General features: G+C 40.3%; 1 protein-coding gene across 6 annotated transcripts in view; it reads right to left on the reverse strand.

Moving 5' to 3' along the window:
* Positions 1–24,096, reverse strand: part of wrn (WRN RecQ like helicase) — a 163,213-nt gene that overhangs the window by 117,545 nt on the left and 21,572 nt on the right. For 5 of the 6 annotated variants that reach the window (XM_063046789.1, XM_063046788.1, XM_063046794.1 and 2 more), the window contains exons 8-13: positions 22,635–22,707; positions 22,042–22,153; positions 17,497–17,929; positions 12,212–12,289; positions 778–913; positions 501–576 (exon numbers count right to left, since the gene is read on the reverse strand). In XM_063046789.1, coding sequence (XP_062902859.1) covers positions 501–576; positions 778–913; positions 12,212–12,289; positions 17,497–17,929; positions 22,042–22,153; positions 22,635–22,707 — 908 coding nt within the window. The remainder of the gene's footprint in view (positions 1–500; positions 577–777; positions 914–12,211; positions 12,290–17,496; positions 17,930–22,041; positions 22,154–22,634; positions 22,708–24,096) is intronic. The other variant, XM_063046793.1, reaches the window with a different exon arrangement.

The following is a 24,096-nucleotide window of genomic DNA, read 5'->3' on the forward strand; positions in this document are numbered from 1 at the left end:
CACAGAGAAGAGCAATTTTGGAACATTTGATTGGAAAAAAATTACAGAAATACCACCTTAAATCATACTAAAATATTCCCCAGACTGTAAAATAACCTGATGCAGATCCAAAGGACTTACATTTATGTTGCCTTTCAATCACAATTTGCTCCTCTAAGAGCATTTAGTTTGACCAAAGACAAAACGAGAAGCATAGAATTTAAATTAATTGAACTTATCTTGGTGGAATATTTTATTCATTATCCCTTTGCCAAGATGACTGAAAGTAGTTTATGTGTACATTTTACCAAAATTTTAAAAAGTTCTAATGTTACAAATCTGAAAAGTAGAAAATCCTGGAAACACTCAGCAGGGCAAATAAGACACATGACAAGAGTAACAAAGTTAACCTTTCAGGCGATGTTAACTCTGCTCATCAGAGATATTTCTATTCATATGTGCAAATTTCATGAAACTACAATATTGGCTCTCGTCAAAAGTCTTGTAAATTTAAGACTTACGGTTTAAAATTAGAATGTCCAAAGTAAGTTTTCAGACATTTGATCTGTTTCGCATTTGGTTCTGGTATTGCAGCATCTAAATTGAACAAAAAGAGGTCAGTCATATAAATGGAATACTTCCCAAAACTATTTTGATTGTAGAAGACGGTAGTTGTACTGTACATTTACTATAAGCCCTTATCTAAAAATATATTTAAATAGTTTCATGTTTTGATAAAAGTTGAAATATTGTTGGGAAATGCATTATGGAAAAACTAGCCTTTGTAACCAAATTTACCCCATTTCTCCTCTTCTTCCTTGATCCTTTCATCTCCCTCATCCTCCGCTCCAAAAGACTGCTCTGATGTAGTCTTGTCAAGTAAACTTAAGGATTCTTCAGAATCCATTTCAGAGCTGTCCAGATCTTGCAGTATCTATTAGATGACCAGAAAATGCAAACAATTCAATTTAATATTTCTTCCAAGTAATGATAAGTTCTGGTAAATTAATCTTCCCACAAATAGTCAGCATCAAAGCAGTAACTTGTAATTTAGCTCACTGCTTCTTTCAATGATATTAAAACATTTTTTAGTTTCGTAGGGTTTTCCACAAGCATTAACACGATATGACAGCTCCATACAGAACTTGAGTAAAACTGAATATAATTCCTTTGCAAAACAAAATGAGCTGCTGAACAAACTCGGCAAGTCAGCCATCGTCTATGGAGGGAAATTAACAGTGAACGTTTTGCTTTTTCTGCTGGACTTTTCCACATTCTAAATAGGACTAAAACAATTCAACACATATGTACTATCAGCTTATATTCTTGTTCAATAGATTTGTTTTAAGCTAGGGAGAGACTCAGACCTGATATTAAACAGGATTGTAATCCCACCAACATACAAGATGGCTGCAAAGATTCAATCTAAATTTCTTTTGTGTGCAGTTATTGCTAAACAAATGAAAAAGGGGCTATTGGAACAGTGTTCATTAATAGGAAATATGAAATTGGACAATAGTCTTCCTGTGGTTCTTTACAAAAGCAACACTGCTCTCAAAACAGATTTAGTTTTGATGCTTTACCAAAGACACAAATAATAAGTTCCTGTAAAATTTTAGCACCATTGTGACAAATTCCATAATGGGTGAAACCACTAATTATGGCATCACCATTTAGATAAATCCTTTATATTTTATTGTCGCCAAACAATTGGTACTAGAACATACAATCATCACAGCGATATTTGATTCTGCGCTTCCCACTCCCTGGATTACAAATATTAAATATTAAAAATATTAAAAATTGTTAAAATTATTAAATATTAAAAATTAAATTATAAATCATAAATAGAAAATAGAAAAATAGGAAGTAAGGTAGTGCAAAAAAACCGAGAGGCAGGTCCGGATATTTGGAGGGTACGGCCCAGATCCGGGTCAGGATCTGTTCAGCAGTCTTATCACAGTTGGAAAGAAGATGTTCCCAAATCTGGCCGTACGAGTCCTCAAGCTCCTGAACCTTCTTCCGGAGGGAAGAGGGACGAAAAGTGTTTTGGCTGGGTGGGTCGTGTCCTTGATTATCCTGGCAGCACTGCTCCAACAGCGTGCAGTGTAAAGTGAGTCCACGGACGGGAGATTGGTTTGTGTGATGTGCTGCGCTGCGTTCACAATCTTCTGCAGCTTCTTTCGGTCTTCCATACCAGGTTGTGATGCACCCCAGAAGAATGCTCTCTACGGTGCATCTATAAAAATTAGTGAGAGTTTTAGGGGACAGGCCAAATCTCTTTAGTTTTCTCAGGAAGTAAAGGCACTGGTGGGCCTTCTTGGCAGTGAACTCTGCTTGGTTGGACCAAGTCAGGTCATTTGTGATATTGACCCCGAGGAACTTAAAGCTTTTGACCTGTTCCACTTGCGTACCACCGAGGTAAATTGGGTCGTGCGGTCCGTTACTCCTTCTGAAGTCAACAACCAATTCCTTCGTCTTGCTGACGTTGAGGGATAGGTTATTGTCTTCGCACCATGCCACCAAGTATTTCCTCTCTGTACTCAAACTCATCACTACCCGAGATACGGCCTATAATTGTTGTGTCATCAGAAAAGTTAATTATTGAGTTTGATGGAAACTTGGCTACACAATCACAGGTGTACAGTGAGTACAGCAGGGGGCTGCGTACACAGACTTGTGGGGCACCGGTGCTCAGAGTGATTGTAGAGGAGAGCTTGTCGCCTATTTTTACAGCCTGGGTCCTGTCTGTAAGGAAGCTGAAGATCCAGCTGCACATCTGAGTGCTAAGGCTCAGGTTCTGGAGCTTAGGAATCAGTTTATTTGGAATGATGGTATTAAAGGCAGAGCTGTAGTCAATGAAAAGGAGCCTTACGTATGCATCTTTATTCTCCAGGTGTTCTAAGGAGGAATGTAGGGCCAGAGAGATGGCATCTGCCGTTGACCTGTTGCTCCGGTAGGTGAATTGCAAAGCATCGAGGTTGACCGGTAGGCTGTGGTTGATGTGCGCCATAACCAATCTCTGAAGCACTTCATAGCAATTGATGTCAGAGCCACAGGTCAATAGTCATTCAGGCATGCCACCTTGCTCTTCTTCGGCACTGGGATTATCGTTGCCTTTTTAAAACACGAGGGGATCTTAGATTGAAGCAAGGAGCAGTTAAAGATGTCAGCAAACACTCCAGCTAGCTCACTTGCACAGGCCCGGAGAACCCGTCCTGGGACGCCATCTGGGCCCGTCGCCTTCCTTGGGTTTATCTTCAGGAAGGCCCTTCTAACGTCCTCCTCAGTGATGATGAATCTTGATGCCACCGGGTCCGGTTCATCCGGAGGGAGCGGGACGCTTCTCTTCTGTTCGAAACTTGCATAGAATACATTAAGTTCATCAGGAAGAGAAGCGCCACAGTTATTGATATTCCCAGCCTTTTCTTTGTGCCCAGTGATCTCATTTAGATCCTGCCATAGTCTACTGGCATCCCTTTGGTTAGCCTGGGCTTCCAACTTGGCTCGATATTGCCTCTTGGCGCCCTTAATGGCTTTCCGGAGTTCACGCCTGGATTCCGTGTAGCGACTGGTATCCTCGGACCTAAAAGCCGCAGCTCTAGCCTTTAAAAGGGACTTGACCTCATAATTCATCCAAGGTTTCCAGTTAGGGAATACCCGGATCGTCTTGTGAGACACACAGTCCTCTGCGCATTTCCAAATAAAGTCCGTGACAGCTCAGGCATACTCATCGAGGTTAGCTGCCGAGTCCTTGAATACTAACCAGTCCACCGATTCAAAGCAGTCACGGAGGACCTCATCAGTTTCCTCCGTCCAACGCGACCCTACTTTTGATACCATGATCTCCCGCTTCAATATCTGTTTGTAAGCTGGAAGGAGCAGTACGGCCTGACGGTCCAATTTTCCGAAGTGAGGTCGTGGGATGGAACGGTAGGCATCCTTGACTGCTGTGTAGCAGTGGTCAAGTATATTTGGGCCTTTAGTGGGGCAGGAGACATGTTCGTATAATTTTGGCAGCGCCTTTCTGAGATTGGCCTGGTTAAAGTCCCCAGCTGTAATGAGCAAAGCCTCCGGATACCTGGTCTCAAGTTCAATGATGTTGGCATACAGTATGTTCAGAGCACACTCCACATCCGCCTGGGGGGGAATGTAGACCACTGTCAGTATGACCAAGGTGAATTCCCATGGCAGATAGTAGGAATGACACTTCACCAACAGGTGTTCCAGGTCCGGGCTGCAGAAGCCTGTCAGTGCCACTGTGTCCGAGCACCACGCAGTGTTGATCAGTAGGCAGACACCACCTCTCCTCGTCTTGCCCGAAGACGCCGTGCAGACCATCCGATGGATCAAAAATCCCTCCGGTTGGATGGGACAGGCGGGGGTGGCAGGGGAGAGCCAAGTCTCGGTGAAACAGAATCCACAGCAGTTCTGCATCTCCCTGCAATAGGTGAGTCTCCCTTTAAGATCATCCACCTTGTTCTCTATGGCTTGCACATTAGCTAGTAGGATGGTGGGCATAGGGACCCTGAAGCCCCTCAGCTTCAATCTGACCAGCAGCCCAGCTCTTTTCCCAAGCTTCTTCGGTAAGTAGTGCATCTTTCCAGGTTTCCATCGATGCAGTGTGTTGTTGTCAGCTCTTTGAGGTAGGTGGACGCGTCCCGTGGGAATCGATCGGCAGGTTGCGTTGTCGTGCACTCCAGGCCAGGCCGAGTATCGGGGGAGGCTCCGCTGCCACTTCCAGCTGCCAGGGGCCCGGGCTGTCGATTGGGTTGGGCCCCGAAGCTGACACTTAATCCCAGAGGGCCAGGCTCCTGGCTGAAACAGGTCCGTAAACTGAGTCACGGTTGCGGAGGCCTCCGCTCCAGCCGAGCCTCGGGCTCGATTTCCGAGGTCGGCGGCAGAGGCCTCATTTCCGGCAGCTGTGGATGGCCACCAACGGGGCTTTATCGTGGTCACTCCAGGGAAGCGTCTGGGGCACCTTGAGGTCTCCGCCGTCACTTCTGTTTGGTCGTCTGCTCCAGAGAGGTGCTGGTCTGAATGGGCCGTGTGTTCAAGTGCTCTGGCATGGTAGCAGACCGCGGGTCTCCAGGAACGTGCTGGGCCTCGTTGGTCGGGTCCAGGTGCGGTCCGGAGTTTAAGAACCAGTTCTGGTGCGGTGGTCTCCAGCTGGATCAGTAACTTCGCCAGGGTGTTGTTGATCTTGATCTTGCTAAATTGGAGGTTTAGAAGGGTTTCTCGGGTATAGGATAGTGGAGAGGGCAGTTTGCTCGGGAGAGCACATGCAAAGTCGCCAGTTACTGGCGCCATCTTTAATTGAACTATATTAAAGGTCTAATAAAAATATGGAGCAGGGAGCTGGGTTTAACTAGCTCTAGAAGCCACAGGATATTTCTAATGATGTGTGCCACCACGTGATATATGTCTACAAAGCCAAATATGTAACCCTGCCACGACCTGTAACACTGTTACTGACTTTGTCCTTACACCAAAACATGACTGTAATTTGAACATCTGAAAAAGACATTTTTGTTTTTCTTAAACAAAATCTTAAGTACCCACACCTTTAGGGAACAACATTTACATTACTTGGGCAGTAGCATATAACTTCCATTACCTATAAAACACTTTAAAATGTCACCAACTTTTAAAGCTTTCAAATAATAAAACTGTCATGGAAACACCAATTCAGGAAAAGAATGCACTTGCATTTCTATAAGGCAATAGCTCATAAACATTGATGAAATAAACTGCAGTCACTGAAACATGTGGAAAATATTAGTTTTGGGTCTCCATTTTTTGAAAGGACAATAAATTGTTTAGTATATGTTCACCAGAGAGAACAGGTTACAGATGTGAAGGCAGCTTTAAGATTCTGTGACTATTTCAACAAGATCAAGATGGAATTTTTAAAAAACAATACTGTGAATACTATCTTGTATCATCTCAGCTCAATTGTTTAACCTTTGAAGATTTCAGTTTAGCTGACTGTCAAACAGTAGGACAAAGGACATAGATTTTGACAAATTCCATCTCGCCTAGACAGCTGAAGACAAGATAACAGAAAAGGCATACTTTGAAATACTAAATAGCACAAAATTCATTCTACACTTTGTGAAACAAAACAGTATGACAATCTGCTACTACATCTAGAATGCAATTTTCAAACTACATTCTAGGCAAGAGGCATATATATGCTATCAAATGCTAACAGCTGTGCCATGTATTCAGTATTGGAATCATCACTCCTGACAAGGCCTTGATTTTAGATAGATAGATAGATAGATACGTAGATATACTTTATTGATCCCGAGGGAAATTGGGTTTCGTTACAGCTGCACCAACCAAGAATAGAGCATAAACATAGCAACACAAAAGCCACAAACAACCAAACAACAAATGCAAACTATGCCAGATGGAAATAAGTCCAGGACCAGCCTGTTGGCTCAGGGTGTCTGACCCTTCACGGGAGGAGCTGCAAGTTCGATGGCCACAGGCAGGAACGACCTCCAGTGCCGCCCAGTGTTGTATCTCGGTGGAATGTGGCCGAAGTCCAACAGTAAAAAGTTCAAAATCCGGTCTACAAACACGTTCCTTGATCGTAATATGACCTGGATTGCACCATCTGTTGTTAACCAGAACAGTAAGCACCCAACTCCTTGACACTTACCGCTCTCAGTGCACTTCCGGTCAGCCCGAACGGTCTGGAAGCCGTCCACGGAGAAGTTTTGATCAGGTATGTCCTCGTGCAGCCCCGTTCCAGTGAAACGCATAACACTGCACTCCCGAAATGTTCTCTGACGCCTCACTTTAAATGTATTGAAACACTGACCTTCCCAATCACTATGCTATCTTCCCTTTGAGCAACAACACTCTAAAGACAGCACTCCTTGATGCTAGTCTCATGTGCAAATGTAATTAATCCTACATTTTTGATGGTCATGCCTTAAATTGCCTTGTCCCTGAGCTCAGAGAAGACTTAACTGTTTGGTCTTGGTGTTATCCTCCTATTCACAGTATCATCAACTTTGTACATTACACCCATTCTTGGCTTGCACCATACTACGAATCTACCTTTTTTCCTCTCTCTTCCTCCCTCTTCTTCCCAAAGTGGGTGCTTGTTTAAAAGGTTGTTAAATCCATTTTGTTTTTCCAGCTGTGACTTGAAATATTTAGTACAGGTTGACCAGCAATTTTCCAGAAATTTAACAATGGCTTCTAAGATAAGTGCAAGTACCAGTGGTGATGTCAAACATAAACATCAGTCCATATCAATCCAAGGGAAGATTGAAATGTTGGAAAAAACTGGACTAAGGTGTTATGGCATTGGCTCATCAACTGTATATGATACAAAGCACCAAAAGAGAAAAAAAATTTGAATTCTATGCAAACAGTGATCCAGTAAAGCAGAAGAGCATTGGAAAATCTGTGAGTGTTGGTAAGAGCACTGAGTATGATCAAGTGATGATTGCTTTTGCGGGCATTAGAGTGATGGAGTTGACTTTTCGGGCAGTATGATAATGAACCAAGCTAAGTAGTTCCATAAAGAACTTAAATTAGAACATGCATGTGACTATAGTGAAGGATGTCTTCAAAAGGTTTAAGAAGCACCATGGAGTTTCCATGCATAAAGTGTGTCAAGAACAATGGTCTGCAAATCATGAAGGAGCTACCGAGTATGTGGATGAATTTGCAAAGCTCATAGCTGACAAAAACCTCAGTACTGAGCAGATGTGTAATGCAGATGAAACTATGATATACACCTATGAAAGCATGAGCAACAGAAGATGAAGATCCCACAGGAATCAGAATCAGGTTTACAATGTGACATGAAATTAGCAGTAGTAGTTCAATGCAATACATTATCTAGCAGAGAGAGAAAAAAAACATAATAATAATTAAACAAGTAAATCAATTACGTATTTTGAATAGATTTTTTTAAAAATACTGTATATTTTTTAAAAAGTGAGGTAGTGTCCAAAGTTTCAATGTCCATTTAGGAATCGGATGGCAGAGCTGTTCCTGAATCACTGAATGTGTGCCTTCAGGCTTCTGCACCTCCTACCTGATGGTAACAGTGATTAATAATCCTTTTTAAGCTTCTACAATCCATTTTTGCCATTATTATTGCTCTTCTAATCCAGCAAAAGTGTTAATCCGGCAAAGTTCAGGAACCAAGGTGCCGGAAAATCGGGGTGGTTAACCTGCATGCGCAAAGATTGAACCTGTATTAAAATTGAGTTTTATTAATTAAATAAAACTCAATTTTAATGAAGTCTGGTATTAATATTTATGGTCATACAGCACAGAAAAAGGTCCTTTGTCGTACCAGGTTCATGCTGACTGCCAAACACCGACTAGTGATAGTTAAACAACTGGATGATCATAAAAATCTATCTGGTTCATTAATGTCATTTAGGAAATAAATTTTCCATCCTTAATTGCCCTTCATGTAGCTCTAGACTCACATCAGTTTGATTGTTTCTTAACTATTCAGATATCTAGCAAAGCCACTTGATTAAAAGGAAATTTAGGATAGGCAACAAATGTAAGATTTGCCAGTGACTGGATAGTTTTTCAGTCACCTGATCTTTCTTAAAGAAAACATAAGAAATAGGAGTGTAAATAAAGCAATTTGCACCATTGAGTCTTCTTTACCATTCAAAAAGATCATGATCTTTAACCAAACTTCCATTCATCTTCCCTATATCTGTAAATTGATTTTATTAATACTCAAAAATCTGTTCATCTTGGTTTTGAATGAAATCAATAACTGATTCCTCAGAGCTCTGTTACGAAGAATACTGAAGATTTTCTCATTATTTTGGGGGATGATGCCATTTTAAATCCAAATTACACTAATGGGTTTACCTGGCTACCCGTTCAACCAAAAAACAACTGCAAAAACGCCCAGGGAAAATTAGTTCTGCATTGCAGTTACAGTTTGTGCATAGCTATTAAAGGGGAGCCATCTAGTGGGCACTTCAAATGAATCATTTTGAACTCTCTGAATTGTAATTTTTATCAAAAACATTTTTCTCTCAGCATACTTAAATAGCCTACTCTCAAGATAAATTACCAATTACTGAGATCTAAGAGTCAAAAGATTTTGGTTGTATAAGCTAACTATTAGTATTGTGTAAAGGCAGACAATGAGCAGGTTTACAAATTTCACCAATACTGACAAATGGGACAATGCAACAAAACTGTGCTTCAACCATTTGTTTACTTTCTCTGACATTAATAATAATAAAACAATTTTTAATATACTAATGCAAGCAGAGAATACACAAAGTAAGACATAATGCTCCTATGTACATCAATATTTTGGACATTAAGAGGGTTGTGAACTTCAAGTTCCCGGGAGTGAACATCACCAATAGCCTCTCCTGGTCCAACCACAATTCCTCTACTTCCTCGAGGCTAAAGAAATTTGGCATGTCCCTGTCAACCCTTACCAATTTTTGTTGATACACCATAAAAAGCATGCTATCTGGATGCATCACAGCTTGGTATGGCAACTGCCCTGCACATCATGGCAAGAAACAGCAGAGTTGTGGATACAGCTTAGTACATTTCGGAAACAAACCTCCAATCTATGGACTCTTTCTATACTTTTCGCTGCCTCAGTAATATAGCTAGCATCATCAAACACTCTACCCACCTTGGACACTTTCATTTTTCCCCCTCTACAATTGGGTAGAAGATACAAAAGCCTGAAAGCACATACCATCAGGTTCAAGGGAAGCTTTCATCCCACTGTTATAAGACTATTAAATCATTCTCTAGTATGATAACATGGATTCATTATCTCACAATCTACCTTTGTCATTATTTTGTTGCTCATTGTTTATCTGCACTGCACTTTTTCTACAGCTGTTACACTTTATTCTGCATTGTTGTTTTCCCTTGTCCTACCTCAATGGGGGGAGAAGATGGCAGTGCAACGGCAGCGCGCGCGGCCACTTCGGTGACGAATATCTGTTATCTGTCAAGTAGGGGACCATGCACAATTCTGATTTGATGGAGACAGACGTGAGAGCACAGCGGAACATCTGGAAAACTTCTGAAATGCCTGCTTCGCTGCCACTGCTACTGTGTGGTAACCGGAATCTCCAGAGCTGAAGGCCCCGAAATCCTCGGCTTTGCGTGTTTCAGCAGCCGGGGCGAGGTTGAATGCGCTCGGCAGAGGATGGCGCTTGGGAGGCTGTATCGGAGAGACTGGTCGGAAGCTCGAAGTTTTTGGACGGATGGACTCAGTGTTGGCTGGGGTCAGCTGCTTCCAAGGTTTCGGCAAGTTGACGGTGCCTGGAGGTTTATGGCAGGGAGTTTCTCCCTTTTGCCGCCTGCTATCGGGGACTCGGGAGTCGATCGACTCGGGACTTTGAGACTTTTTTTTTTACTGTGCCCATGGTCTGTTCTTTATCAAATTATGGTATTGCTTTGCACTGCTGTAACTGTAGGTTATAATTATGTGGTTCTGTCAGTGTTAGTCTTTGGTATGTCTTGCTTTCTGTGATATCACTCCGGAGAAACATTGTATCATTTCTTAACGCATGTATGCATTTCTAAATGACAATAAAAGAGGACTGAGTGTTCTCATAATCTAATACACTATGTTATGTTTTAAACAGTATGCAAGCCAAGCTTTCCACTGCATCTCAGTACATGTGACAATAATAAACCAAAGTCTAATTCATTGAAATTATAATGCATAAGAATGTAGGAGCAAATAGGTAAGTGCAACATTTTGCTTGGACATTCAGTTTTTTTTGGTACTATCTAAAAAGGTAACTTCCTCTGTGTGGAGCTTGCCATTCTCTCCAAGACCTTCTCAGTTTCTTCCAGAAACTCTGGTTTCCTCCCATATCACAAAGATGATAGATACATTGCCATAGTGTAGGTAAGAGAATCAAGGGCGAGCTCATGATCTTGAGAGAGAATAGATTAGTGTGAAATAATCGAGGAAATGGATTATTTCTGACAATCATGAATGCTGTTTTATCCTGAATGATACCAGATTTCTTAAGCACCACTGAAGTTGCAATCGTCCAAGCAGAATATTTTCCCTCTTCCAGAAATAGGCCTTGTCCAGTTATCTAGAACTTGCTGCATGCAAGCAAAGCCCAAGTTGTGCATATGTAATGTGTTACCTAACCGGCAACAATGAATATCACTTGAGTCAGGTTATATAAAAACAACCAAACATAAACAATAAAAAACAAACGAAAACCTTAACTGGAAGTTAACCGCTATGCAGCCGTTCAACAAATCATCACTCGGTACTGATTCTTACAGCAATAAATGCGAAAACAGTTCTTAAAGCGGTAAAGTCAAATACAGTTCTTAAAATGGTAAATTTGAAAGTCCAAGAGATTTATACATTCAATTGTGAGAGACTTCTCTGGAGAAGGATTTCTTCATAGATGCGACTTTCCTGCTGGTTCTGTCCAAAGGATTCACGATGAAGGAAATAAACAGCTTAAAACAACTGACCTTAATTTCTAGAGAGCACCTTTCATGAACTTCCTTGCTCTTTTGGCAAGAGTTATCTTCAATGCAGGTTGCTACTTCTTCAACGAGTTCTCAATAAGGTCGATCCTTTACTAAACTGCCGAACATTCCCGACTTCTCTTAATCCTTCATATCCTGTACTTCGATAAAGTCTTCACTCTCCAATACTACTGAAAAAAGGTACATCAACAAATCTAGCAAAAATTGCCAGTCCAGCACTACTGTACCTTGCAACAGAACGTAACACTCCGTTTTAAAAATGAAACTGCGTCATTAAAAAAAATACGCAACAGAAACGGAGACAATGACGAATGTTCTAGCTGGAAAACTAAAAAACTAAAACTAACTGAATCATCTGAGGTCTTCCCTTATATACCCGTGGTGAACATGTCATCACATGACCTCACATCGGTGGGAAAATTATATCAGGTGACCTCCAAAAGACCATTACATCATTCTCACAAGAAAGTCACAAGGTAGGTAACAAATGTTTATTTCCAATCTTGAAGAAACATCTCCACTTTTAAACCTATAGTGAAAGGTCTATGAGGCAGCAAAGATGACTTGATGCAAGGCATTACCCCCTATTATCTCTTGCCACAATATTCAGTTTCTATGCAAATACTGTCAAAATTGAATCAAACCAGATCTAAATCATTGAATTTGGCCAAACAAACTGAAGTTTGCCATTAAATTTTATAAGCTAAATCAACCTTACTTTGGCCATCTCATTCTCCAGCTCCTCGTCACTTTCAATCACACAAGAAAGATCTGCTTCTTCATCCACTTTAGGAGCCTAAAATAGTACAGACAAAAATGTTATCATTATGACCTGAAAACAAAGTGCAATCATCCACATGAAGAAAGAGATCACAGAAAAATGGACAAACAAAGCCATGGAGCTATCCAAAAATAAAACTGAGAATTTTGCTTAACAAAAGTCAGTATGGGATAGTAATCAAAGAGTAAAGGAACAACATTGAAGGTCCAAGTATTTTAAAATCTGAAGTTCATAATGCAATAAATAAGATGAAGAAAGGAAAGGCAACAGGTCCCGATGAATTATCGCCCTTGAAGATTATGGAATAGAAAAACCTACTGATTTAATCAATGACATTTATGAGACTGGAATGATACCAGAAGAGATGAAAAAATCAGTATTTATCACTCTTCCTAAGAAACCTGCAGCAATAGAATGTGAATTACATAGGACCATAAGTTTAATGAGTCATATTACCAAGATACTTCTAAGAATTTTGATGACAAGAGCTAAAGGTAAGTTACCAGCTGGAATAGGTAAAGAACAATGTGGTTTTGTGAAAGACAAAGGTACAGGACACAATATTGACGTTAAGGACACTATCAGAATGAGCTATTCAAGTGCAAAAAGATTTGTTTGTTTTATCGATTAAACAAAAGCATTCGATAAAGTGAAGCACAATAAGTTATCTGAAATATTACAGAAAACTCTAGATCTAGATTCAAAAGACCTCCGCCTAATCAGAAATCTGTACTGGGGACAAACTGCCGCTGTAAGAATAGATGGAGAAGTGAGTCAGTTTACGAAAATCAAGAGAGGCACAAGACAAGGGTGTGTTTTCTCCCCTGATTTATTTAATGTGTACAGTGAAACAATATTACAAAAAATAAGAGACATCTTGGGAATCAAAGTTGGTGGTGAAAACATCAATAATTTCAGATATGCAGATGACACTGTGTTAATTGCAAGTATGGAGGAAGAACTACAGAAATTAATTGATATGGTTGTTGAAGAAAGTGCAAAAATAGGTCTATGAATTGCAAAAAGACAGAATGTATGGTGATATCCAAAAAGAAGGAGAATCCTATCTGCAAGCTGAGAATAAACGGGGAAGACATAAAACAAGTACAGTACTTTTGCTACTTAGGAAGCTGGGTGACATCAGATGGCAGGTGCAACATGGACATCAAAAGAGGAATAGGATGGCAAAAGACACCTCTACGAGAATGAAGAGTATACTGACTAATACTAAACTAGGCATGACAACCCGCCTCAGAGTACTGAAATGTTACGTTTATCTAGTTATGTTATATGGCTCAGAATGTTGGACAATATCTAGTAACATAAGGAAACAAATTGAAGCAGCAGAGATGTGGTTTTTAAGGAGGATGCAAAGAATATCATGAACGAAACAAATATCTAATGAGGATATCATGAACAGAGCAAACACAAAAAGTGAAATAATGTATGAGATCATGAAAAGGCAATGTAACTTCATCGGGCATGTGAGTAGGAATGAGGAGTTAGAATGCACAGTAATTATGGGGAAGATTGAAGGGAAGAAAGCAAGAGGAAGACAAAGGCAAACGATGATGGAGACAGCAGCCAGAGAACTGGAAATGATTATCAATGAATTGATCCATTTGACCCGAAACAGGAGTGTGTGGGCCATGGCAGTCAAAGCTCAAACTGGGCACAGCACCTGAAGATGATGAAAGGAACAACTAAAATTTGATGTCGAGTTAGACACAAAGAGCAAATTTTAAATTACCTCAAGTATAAGGATGGTGGGCACAGGAGTTCACGTAGGCGTACTAGAACAATCAGGTCTAGCAGCAACAAAAGCATGGGTGCAGGCATCGACAGCAGATCAACAGAGGCATAAATGGAGTCAAGCAATGACAGAAGTGAAAATGGATAATGGTGTAGAATGTGGCTGGAACGCCATCTTATGGTCAAATACGACAAGAACCCAGGAAAGTCAAGTTCAGCCCCAGTCAGTTGATGCAAATCAAGAAGAAAACAGATACTTTGTTGCTGCTGTGCACAAAAAAAATAAGCAGGTGGGCAGAAGCAAAGTATCTGGAAAATAATATTGACAAGTGATATGTCAGCCTTTATGACAAAAGGCTTGGGAATCAGAAGAAATTAGTGCAGTGTATACATTTTGTTTTCTTAGCCACAGTAGGATGTATATGCCTTAGAGGAAGGCAATGGAGGTTCAGTGAACCCTAAAATGAAGCGTTAACAATAAGACGTCAGATTATGAGTTCCCAGGATGCTGCTTTCCTCTCCAGGACATTAGAGATGTCCTCCTCCTTTAAAGAATGGGGTTTCCCTTCCTCCACCATTAATGCTGCCTTTACCCCTATCTCCTCCATTTCCTGAACACCCATGCTCACCACATCTTTCCACTGCATTAAGTGATAGCTTCTCATCGTTACCTACCGCCCATAAGCTTCCGCATCCAACACATTCTCCGCAACTTCTGCAATCTCCAAAGAGATCCTACCACCAAACACATCTTTACCTTCCCCCCTCCCTCTGCTCTCCGAAGGGATAGCTCCCTCCATGATTCCTTGTCTATTCGTCCCTCCCAGCACTTATCCCTGCAAGCGACCAAAGTACTACACCTGCCCATTCACCTCCTCCCTTCATTTCCATTCAGGGCCCAAGTAGTCCTTCCAGGTGAGGCAATACTTCACCTGTGCATCTGCTGGGGTAATTTATTGTGTCTGGTGCTCCTGATGCGACCTCCTCTACATTCATGAGACCCATCGTTAATTAGGGGGACCACTTCGTTGAGCACCTCTGCTCCATCCACCAAAAGCTGAACTTCCTGGTGGGCAAACATTTTAATTTCAATTCCTATTCCCATTCTAACATGTCAGTCCATGGCCTCCTCTTGTGCCCAGAAGAGTCCACCCTCAGGGTGGAGAAGTGGCACTTCAGTCTGGGTACCTTCCACCTGATGGCATGGATATTGATTTCTGCTTCTGCCCTCCTCCCCGCCCCATTCAATTCCCTACTCTGGCCTCTTACCTCTTTTCACCTGTCTATCAGTTCCCCCTGGATCTGTCCCTCCTTCCCTTTCTCCTATGGCCATCTTCCTCTCCTATTAGATTCCTTCCTCTCCAGCCCTTTACCTTTCCTACCTACCTGGCTTCACCTATCACCTTCTAGCTATCCTGCTTCCCCTCTCCCCACCATTTTATTCTGGGATCTGCCCCCTTCCTTTCAAGTACTGAAGAAAGGTCTCAGCCCGAAACGTAGACTCTTTATTTATTTCCATAGATGCTGCCTAACTTACTGAGTTCCTCCAGAATTTTGTTTGTGTTACTTCACATTAGGAGTTATTCAAGCTTGAAAGAATAGGAGATAATGTCATTGAAAGATGTAAGATTATAAAACGCCTGAGTTTTTTTTCCTCTATATTTGCAGAATTTGTCTCCTTTTGCACATTGGTTGTTTGCCAGTCTTTGTAGTTTTTCACTGAATCTATTATATTTCTTTGTTCAACTGCAAATACCTGCAGGAAAACAAATCTCTGGGTAGTCTGTGGTGATACACATGAACTTTGATAATAAATTTACTTTGAATTTTGATTTTTAAAAAACTTAAAGTACATAACCTATGGTGATAGTCTTAACACAAGGGTTGGACAAGGAGAAATATCTTCACTCAATCCTCTTCACCAGAGGTTGGTAATGATCAGTTCTTGAGCAAGATAAGCATTGGAATTGAAATATTTTTGGACATTAAGGGATGCGGAAATAAGTTTGAAAATTAGACATGATATTAAATACTGGAATATTCTTGAATGACATTTGTTACACTCTGCTCAACCTTTCAATCATTCCATATTCTATACTCTATAGGGAGGGCTTACTACTGACCCTGTGGAAGTACAGGTGCACTTGTGACTTTCTGCAAAAGTCAGAAAAATATCTATCAGCATTTCCCAATCTATCTTTGTATACTTGAAGCTTAAAACTCATAGAATGCATCAAACATTTTGAGGACACCAAGCCTGAATTAACCATTTAACTGATAGTGGAAAATAGACCCTTTAAGTGTCCATGATAAGGATTGTTCCTGCCGAACATATTATCAAAACTGAATCCTACTAGATCATAGGATCATTCATAGCAAGGCTATGAAACAAGAATTAAGACTGAAAGGAATGGAAAATGATAAATGGCTGTTTTTTGAAATGGATGACCATAGAGGGAATGGGAATTGATGTGAATGCAAGAAGAATAAAAAATGGGATTAATATAGCATTCACATAAATGGGGGCTGATGGTTGATGCATGCAAGGGACCTGTTTCTATACTGTATTTTTTTATGACTCTAACTATACAAAAGAAAACACAAAGGAACATTTGAAAGCTATGAAATGTAGAGCTGTAGGAAATGCCCAGGAGATCAAGCGATATTTCCATAGAGTGAAATTGGAGTTACTATTACAGGAGGATTAACCTGCAGTGAAACAGACTAGCTGCAAACAAAGAAAGCTAGTTACCAAGAAATTGTTGAGATTGATTGAACCTGAAAGGCTGCAATATAACCATGAGGTGATGTTCCTCAAGCTTATGGTGGGTTTTGTTATAATAGTGCGAGAGGGCACAGTATAAGGCAAGTAGAATAGACGTGGGTTAGAGATTTACAGCATCTGCAATTTTTAATATTCACCACCAAAGCCAACTTGTGTGCTCCCATCCACATGGCTTTTTCCATATGTGCATTTTCTTGTCATTCCAGCTGTTTGAACACCTCATATCTTACTTTAGTTGTATTACTTCTTCACCCACTGATATGTTAAAGCCATAACATGGAATTCACTCAGTTTAATTCAGTCTCCTAACTAAAGTACCCTATTAATATTGGATGGTGATACTTGTATATACTGGCAGTAACATCAAATAATGTAATAAAACTTAAAAGCTTGAATTGCACATTGGTAATTTGTGCTTTAATCCTGCAGATCCATTACCTATCCTCTACTTAACATTTAATTTCTTCTCACCAAATGTCAATTTTTGACAACATTGCTCTTTCCATCTTGCTCAGTTATCACTTCACTCAATGATGTACTCTTAGCTTATGCCAGCATTTACTACATTGAGACAGTTTAAATAATTTATTGTATTTTGATTTTAGATAATACTTTGTATAGCATTTTATTGCATTAGAACAACAGAAGAAGTTGTAAGAGAAGATACTCAAATATTATATTTTACCTTATTTGGCAAAGAAGAAATATTATTCAGTGCATCTTCCTCTTGTGCCTGACGTTCTAACATCTGAATCTCATATTCTGTTATGTCCAAAGACATCAGGTAATCCTCACATTTATTTTGATTGTCTTCTGGATCATTTTGGTCAGTTGTTTGGCTCTTCATGTTTTGTATGTGGTCTGCACTGCTGTTATATGGATCTAATGGCACATCAGTCAAGTGACACTCTGGGTCTGGTTCTTGACAACTCTGGTTTGTCATTTCAGCCGCTTCCAAACTATTTTCTGAAATATTATTTTCTCCCTCATTGCCCCTAAGCAATTTAATTTCTGCTTCATTCCCTGGTCGCACACCAATTCCAGATGTTGCTTCAGTCAAGATCTTCCGCAAATCAGAAACATTTTCAGAAATGACGTTCAAGATATCTGTAGCTCTACTAAAGAAATCCAAGTATGAAGCATGTAGTAAACCAATCTCAAAAGAACAAGTAAATACGAATAAAAGTGTAACCTATATGCTTTTAAACAACATACAAGTACATCTGCATGCACGTATTCCTTATTGGATGATTTTATCAGAAAAGTGCCTCTTCCTTCTAACAAACAGAGGACAACGTTTACTCCAAATGACTGTTCCTTGGGTAATCTTAAATGGATTGAATATCCTCAGATAAGTAATCTCCTGCAAACCCAAAATACCCTTAAAAATGGAAAATGCAAATGCATTGTTTACAAGCTGTAAGCGGACCTCTGAATTCTGACCACAGGCTTCCCACTGAATGATATGATCATTCATGTGTAGCTAGAGTTAATATGGCCAATTTGATATGGGAACGGAACAAGGCTATTGACTGGACAGTAATGGATTTCAAAACAGCAGCTTTAAAAACAGTTCCCCTAAAAAATAAGTTTTTGCCTGCTTTATTTCCCTTGAACTATATCTAAAAGAATTCTCAAAGTGATCAATGAATTCAAATAATCTGCTTTTTCACTGTATTTACTGTGTTGTACTTTCATTGTTACTATGTTGCATATCGTTTGCTCCATAAATGTTGACATACTTATACATAATTGTCATAAAATCCACACATCAGTTTAAATATTAGATCAGGGGTCCCCAACCTTTTTTGCACTGTGGACCGGTTTAATATTGACAATATTCTTGCGAACCGGCGGACCGAGGGGGGGGTGTTCAAGTAGGGTTGCCAACTTTCTCACTCCCAAATAAGGGACAAAAGTAGCAGTCAAATACGGGACACTTGTGTTTACCCCGAGAAACACCACCTTGACCATGAAGCCTTGCACGGGCACCTGTGTGCACATGCGTGTACGTGCCGATTTTTTTCTACAAATCGGTTTTGGCTTAATCTTCCCGATCCTGTTAAGTGGAACTACACTGTACATCCATTATTTCTACTTTATATAGGCTGTGTATTTATCGTATCATTCCTGCTTTTACTATATGTTAGTGTTATTTTAGGTTTTATGTGTTATTTGGTATGATTTGGTAGGTTATTTTTTGGGTCTGGGAACGCTCAAAAATTTTTCCCATATAAATTAATGGCAATTGCTTCTTCGCTTTATGCCATTTTGGCTTACAAACAGTTTCATAGGAACGCTCTACCTTAGCGGGGGAAATATGGGACAAGGGCGGTCCCATATGGGACAAACCAATTTAGCCCAATATACGGGATGTCCTGGCTAATACGGGACAGTTGGCAACCCTATGTACAAGTTCCAACAGTGCATGACAGGGAATGAGGAAAGGTGCAGCTGACTCATATCATTTCATATCATCAAATCATATCCTTTCTTTGCGGCCCGGTAGCACATGCTTTGCGACCCAGTGGTTGGGGACCACTGTAATAGATAACCAAACCACTATTTGCTAAAATAAAAGACAACAGCTTGAAACTTAGAAAAATAACAAGCACAATTAGAAAAGCAAATTAAGTAGGGCAAAAACACTGCTACACTCAGCAGGTCAAGCAGTATCTGAAACAAATCTGACCCTTCATCAAAATTAGAAAAGTGAAAACATGCTTACGTTCAGAATCAGAATCAACTTTAATATCACTGCACATATGTCAGGAACTTGAAACTACTCATCCTTTCCACTGCTGATCCCTCCACAAAAACTAGTGTCTGTTCCCTCGACTTCCCATTTCTGAAGTCAACAATTAATCCCTTGGATTTACTGACGTTGAGTGCAAGGTTCTTGTCGCAACACCATTCAACCAACTGAAAAAAATCTCACATCTGTACACCTCTTCATCACCATCTGAAATTCTGCCAGCAACAGTTGTGTCATCAGCAAATATGTAGATGCTGCTTGAGTTATGCCTAGCCACGCAGTCACCGGTGTAGAGAGAGTAAAGCTGTGGGCTAATCATGCATTCTTGAGGTGCGACAGTATCGATCAGCTGCAAAGAGGAGATGTTATTTCTGATCCACACTGGTATCAGAAGGTGGTACAGAGGACCAGGTTTTGGAGCTTGTTGATTAGTACTGAGAATATGATTGTGCTGAATGCTGAGGTGTAATCAATAAACAGCAACCTGACATAGGCATTGCTATTGTCCAGGTGATCCAAAGCAGAGTGGAGATCCAGTGAGATTGCATCTCCTGTAGACCTATTGTGGTGAAAGGCAAACTGCAGCAGGTCCAGGTCTTAGCTAGGCACGAATTGATTCTGGCCACGACAAACCTCTCAAAACACTTCATTACAGTAGATATGAGTGCAATTCAGTGATAGTCATTGAAGAAGCTCACCCTGTTCTTCTTGGGCACTGGTATGATCGTCACCTTTTTGAAGCACGTGGGAACCTCCAACTGCAGTAGTGAGAGATTGAAGATGTCCTTGAACACTCCCGCCAGTTGGTTGGCACAGGTTTTCAGTGCCCTACCAGGTAGGCTACCAGTGCCTGACGGCCTTGCAAGAGCTCACCCTCCTCAGAGATGTCCTGACATTAGCCTCTGAGACAAAGATCACAGGGTCACCCAATTCTGCAGGGATTTCCACAGGCATAGTTTTATTCTCCCTTTCAAAAGATGCATAAAAAGGGTGAGCTCATCTGGGGGTGAAGCATCACAGCCTTTCATGATACTAGGTTTCGCTTTCTAGGTAGTAATGGCCTGCAAACCCTTCCAGAGCTGATGTGCATCTAACTTCAATCAGAATTGGTTTTTTTTTTACTTTTAAAGTGCCTTCTGTAGGTCATACCTGGACTTCTTGTATAGTTCTAGATCACCAGTCTTGAAAGCTGCAGATCTAGCTCTCAGCAGACTACGAATTATACACTCATCCACACAGGTCCTGATGAAGACTGTGACAACAGTGATGTATTCATTCTGATTCAACGATGAATTCCTTGAGTATTGCCCAGTCCACAAACTCAAAGCTCCTTTACCTTCTTTGACCATACTTTCTTGGTCCTCACCACTGGTGTTGCAGTCTTTAGTCTCTGCTGATATAGTGGGAGAATTACAACCAAGTAATCAGACATCCCAAAATGTGGACATAGGATGCAACAGCAAGTCTTCTTGAAGGTGTTATAACAGTGGTTACGAGTGTTGGCTCTTCTGGTTCTACAGGAGATATAGTTCAGAGACCTCTTCTTACTGGCCCAGTTAAAGTACACGGCAATGTCAGGGAAGGCATTAGGGTGGCTGTTTGACTGCTGATCACAGTGCTCAGCTCCTCTAGCGCTGCCTGATGTTGGTCTGAAGTGGAATGTACAGCACTACCGGGAAGACGGCAGAAAATTCCCTCCGCAGAAAAAAGTGGACGATGTTTGACCGTGAAATTTTCCAAGTCAGATGAGCAGGATTGAAACAAAACTGCCACTTTGTCCACCACGGTGAGTTAATAACAAAGTATACTCCACCACCTCTACCTTTAAGAGACTGAGCTGCCCTGTCTTTGCGGAGAATGGTGAAGCGATCGGACTACAGCGCTGCGTCCAAAATGGCAGAAGCATGAAGCAAAGTACAGAGCAATCTCTGATGTCCCACTGGTACTGCAGTTGGGAAAACGTGGAGAGCAAAAGGCAATTCTTGTGGTATGATGGGGACTAAGGTTGTCCATGTGACAGCCTGGACAACCTTACTTTTGATGCCAGAATTAGACAAGAGTAATGAGCAAGGGAAGTTGCTTTAACTGTGAAGTTCAGAACTGTTACTAAAATTCTGAAACAAAAGTGCTGGAACTATGCAGCAACTCAAAAAGCTAAATCAATGTTACAGGTAACCTTAACCAGATCTGGCCAACCTTGGTCTCTTACTTCTCCGCAAAGATTCCCTTTCTTCTCTCCACATATGAACATTCCTGAAATTTGCAGCTTGTTTTCTCACTTTTAAAATTCTGGTAAAAGGTCTTTGGCCTGAAGTGATGACCCTGTTTCTTACTCTGCACTGATGCAGCTTGAACTGCTGAGTGGTTCTCGCAGGGTTTTTCTTTTCCTTTCAGATGTCCAGCATATTTTGGTTTCAATTTTATACAAAAAATTGACACTAACATATCATTATTCAGTACCTATACATCACTAACCTTTGCATGCCACTAATGTGGGAATCAGGAACCATCTGTGCTAAATGTTGCATCTCACGGGCAATAGAGATCAGATTAGACCTTAAAAAAAGAGTTGGGAGCAACTTCTGGTCTGGAAGATAGAAAAGAAAGAAATTATCACCTGGAAAAAATATTGCAGAAAGTGTATTTATTTATCAAATAACAGCCACATCAGGTACAGAGTTCATCCTAATCTAACACTAAACACATGGTCTCACAACCACTCAAGCAAATGTTGTGTGACATCACGGTTAACTATGAAAAAGGTAAATATAAATCATCAATAAATTCATGAGACAGGATCATGGAAGATAACCTATCAATAAACAGGAAAAAAAATTAATATTAATGCTATATGTGCATTAGACTTTTTACACTATTCTAATCAAAATTCATTGAACTGTGCAACACACAGCTATTAATAATGGTAATCACAAAGGAGTTGAAAAACAAGCCTGATTGAAGGAGAAACCATAAAGTCTTCCCAGGAGTAAAAGAACTCAGCAAGCTTCAGAAAGTGCAGCTACCAACAAATATCAATTGGACAATATATCCACTCATATTCAACTTACCATCTTTATTATGAAGCTGCTTTCCTCTGCCAACATCCAAACTACTTAATTTTTGATAAATTAGAAGACCAGCCTGGGAAAATAAAGAAGACAAATTAATGTTGTTTTTGCCATCTATAAAATATCACCATAGGAGACCAAAAGACAACAAATTTAACCCTTTGTTAACTTCAGTGATATGACAAACATCAGCAAATCATAGTACTGGAATGGTGCTGAATTCAATACTATGCTCAAATAGCAAAGCACAAAAAAGACAACGGTTTAGCAAAGGAGCCAAACATAAGATGCTCCTTTCATCTGGCGAGACAGAGACCAGGGGACAAAGATTTAAGATACTCGATAATGCACAAGAAGGGAATGTCAAGAAGACATTCTTATCTTAGTAAATAGTAATTATCTCAAATTGCTTGCTTGTAAGGGTTGTGGAAAATGTATAAAAATATAATGGGAAGGCACTTGAAGGGGTAAATACACTTACAGAAATATAGGGTAGAACAAAGTAATGGATTGACAGGAATTCTCTCAGAGAGCCAGCATGAACTTATTGGGCCATGGTGCTATAGATTCTATAAAAAAAGAAATTTAAGAAATGTATGACAATTCATAACTTACCTATTCAGTGCTTATTAAAAGGATCACCCCCAAAAAAAACTCAGTTCTCTAAATCTGGGTTTCATTCTTCACAGATTTGACCTAAATACTGTGAACTAGCTTACCACAGAAAGCTTGGACTAACTAATATCCCACCCTTCAACAATACCACTCTGAAACCAGGTACATGAAGCTTTGCAAGGCCAAAATAGTTCACTTCCCTGCTCCCTTTACATAACTTCCTTTCGCCCTAGTGAAATGTTATATGGGTTCTCTATAGCCACATCGAATTGACATGAAAATCAAGCACATAGATAATTTGGCCCACAACTCCCTAGTAGTTGAAGTGGTAACATAGTTAGGCCATTGGGTACAACCTTTGGATAACATCTTAGCTTTTTCTAAATCACAACTCTGATTTCTCAAAATTTCACCTTACACAACAAGCACTGCATTGGAAGCAAGATACTCAGATAAACAAGCCATCATGCAAATAGCATTCTATACCACATCCTGAGGTGTTCAGGAACAAAAAATGGTTACTTCCTCCATCAGCAAAGTACCTAGCCTTTCCACATAGCTTCCTATCAATGTGACGTAAATTAGAATCAAGCAAACAAATTAAAGTTATACAAATCAGAAACTCTTCACCAGGTACTCAGGTTCAAATCTGATGACAGTGTAGAATTTGCACATTCTCCAGGTTTCCTTCCACAACTCAAAGATGATCTGATAGTGAAATAGAAACTGTATAAGTACCCCTTAGAGAAGTAAGTAGTAAAAGAACCAAAAGGAAATTTGATGGGCATATGAGGAAGAATAAGTTATAGGTCTGTCAAAAATAAGAGGGGGAATTGATTGCTATGTT

Source organism: Mobula hypostoma, chromosome 4, assembly GCF_963921235.1.
Source record: "Mobula hypostoma chromosome 4, sMobHyp1.1, whole genome shotgun sequence".
Lineage (NCBI taxonomy): Eukaryota > Metazoa > Chordata > Chondrichthyes > Myliobatiformes > Myliobatidae > Mobula > Mobula hypostoma.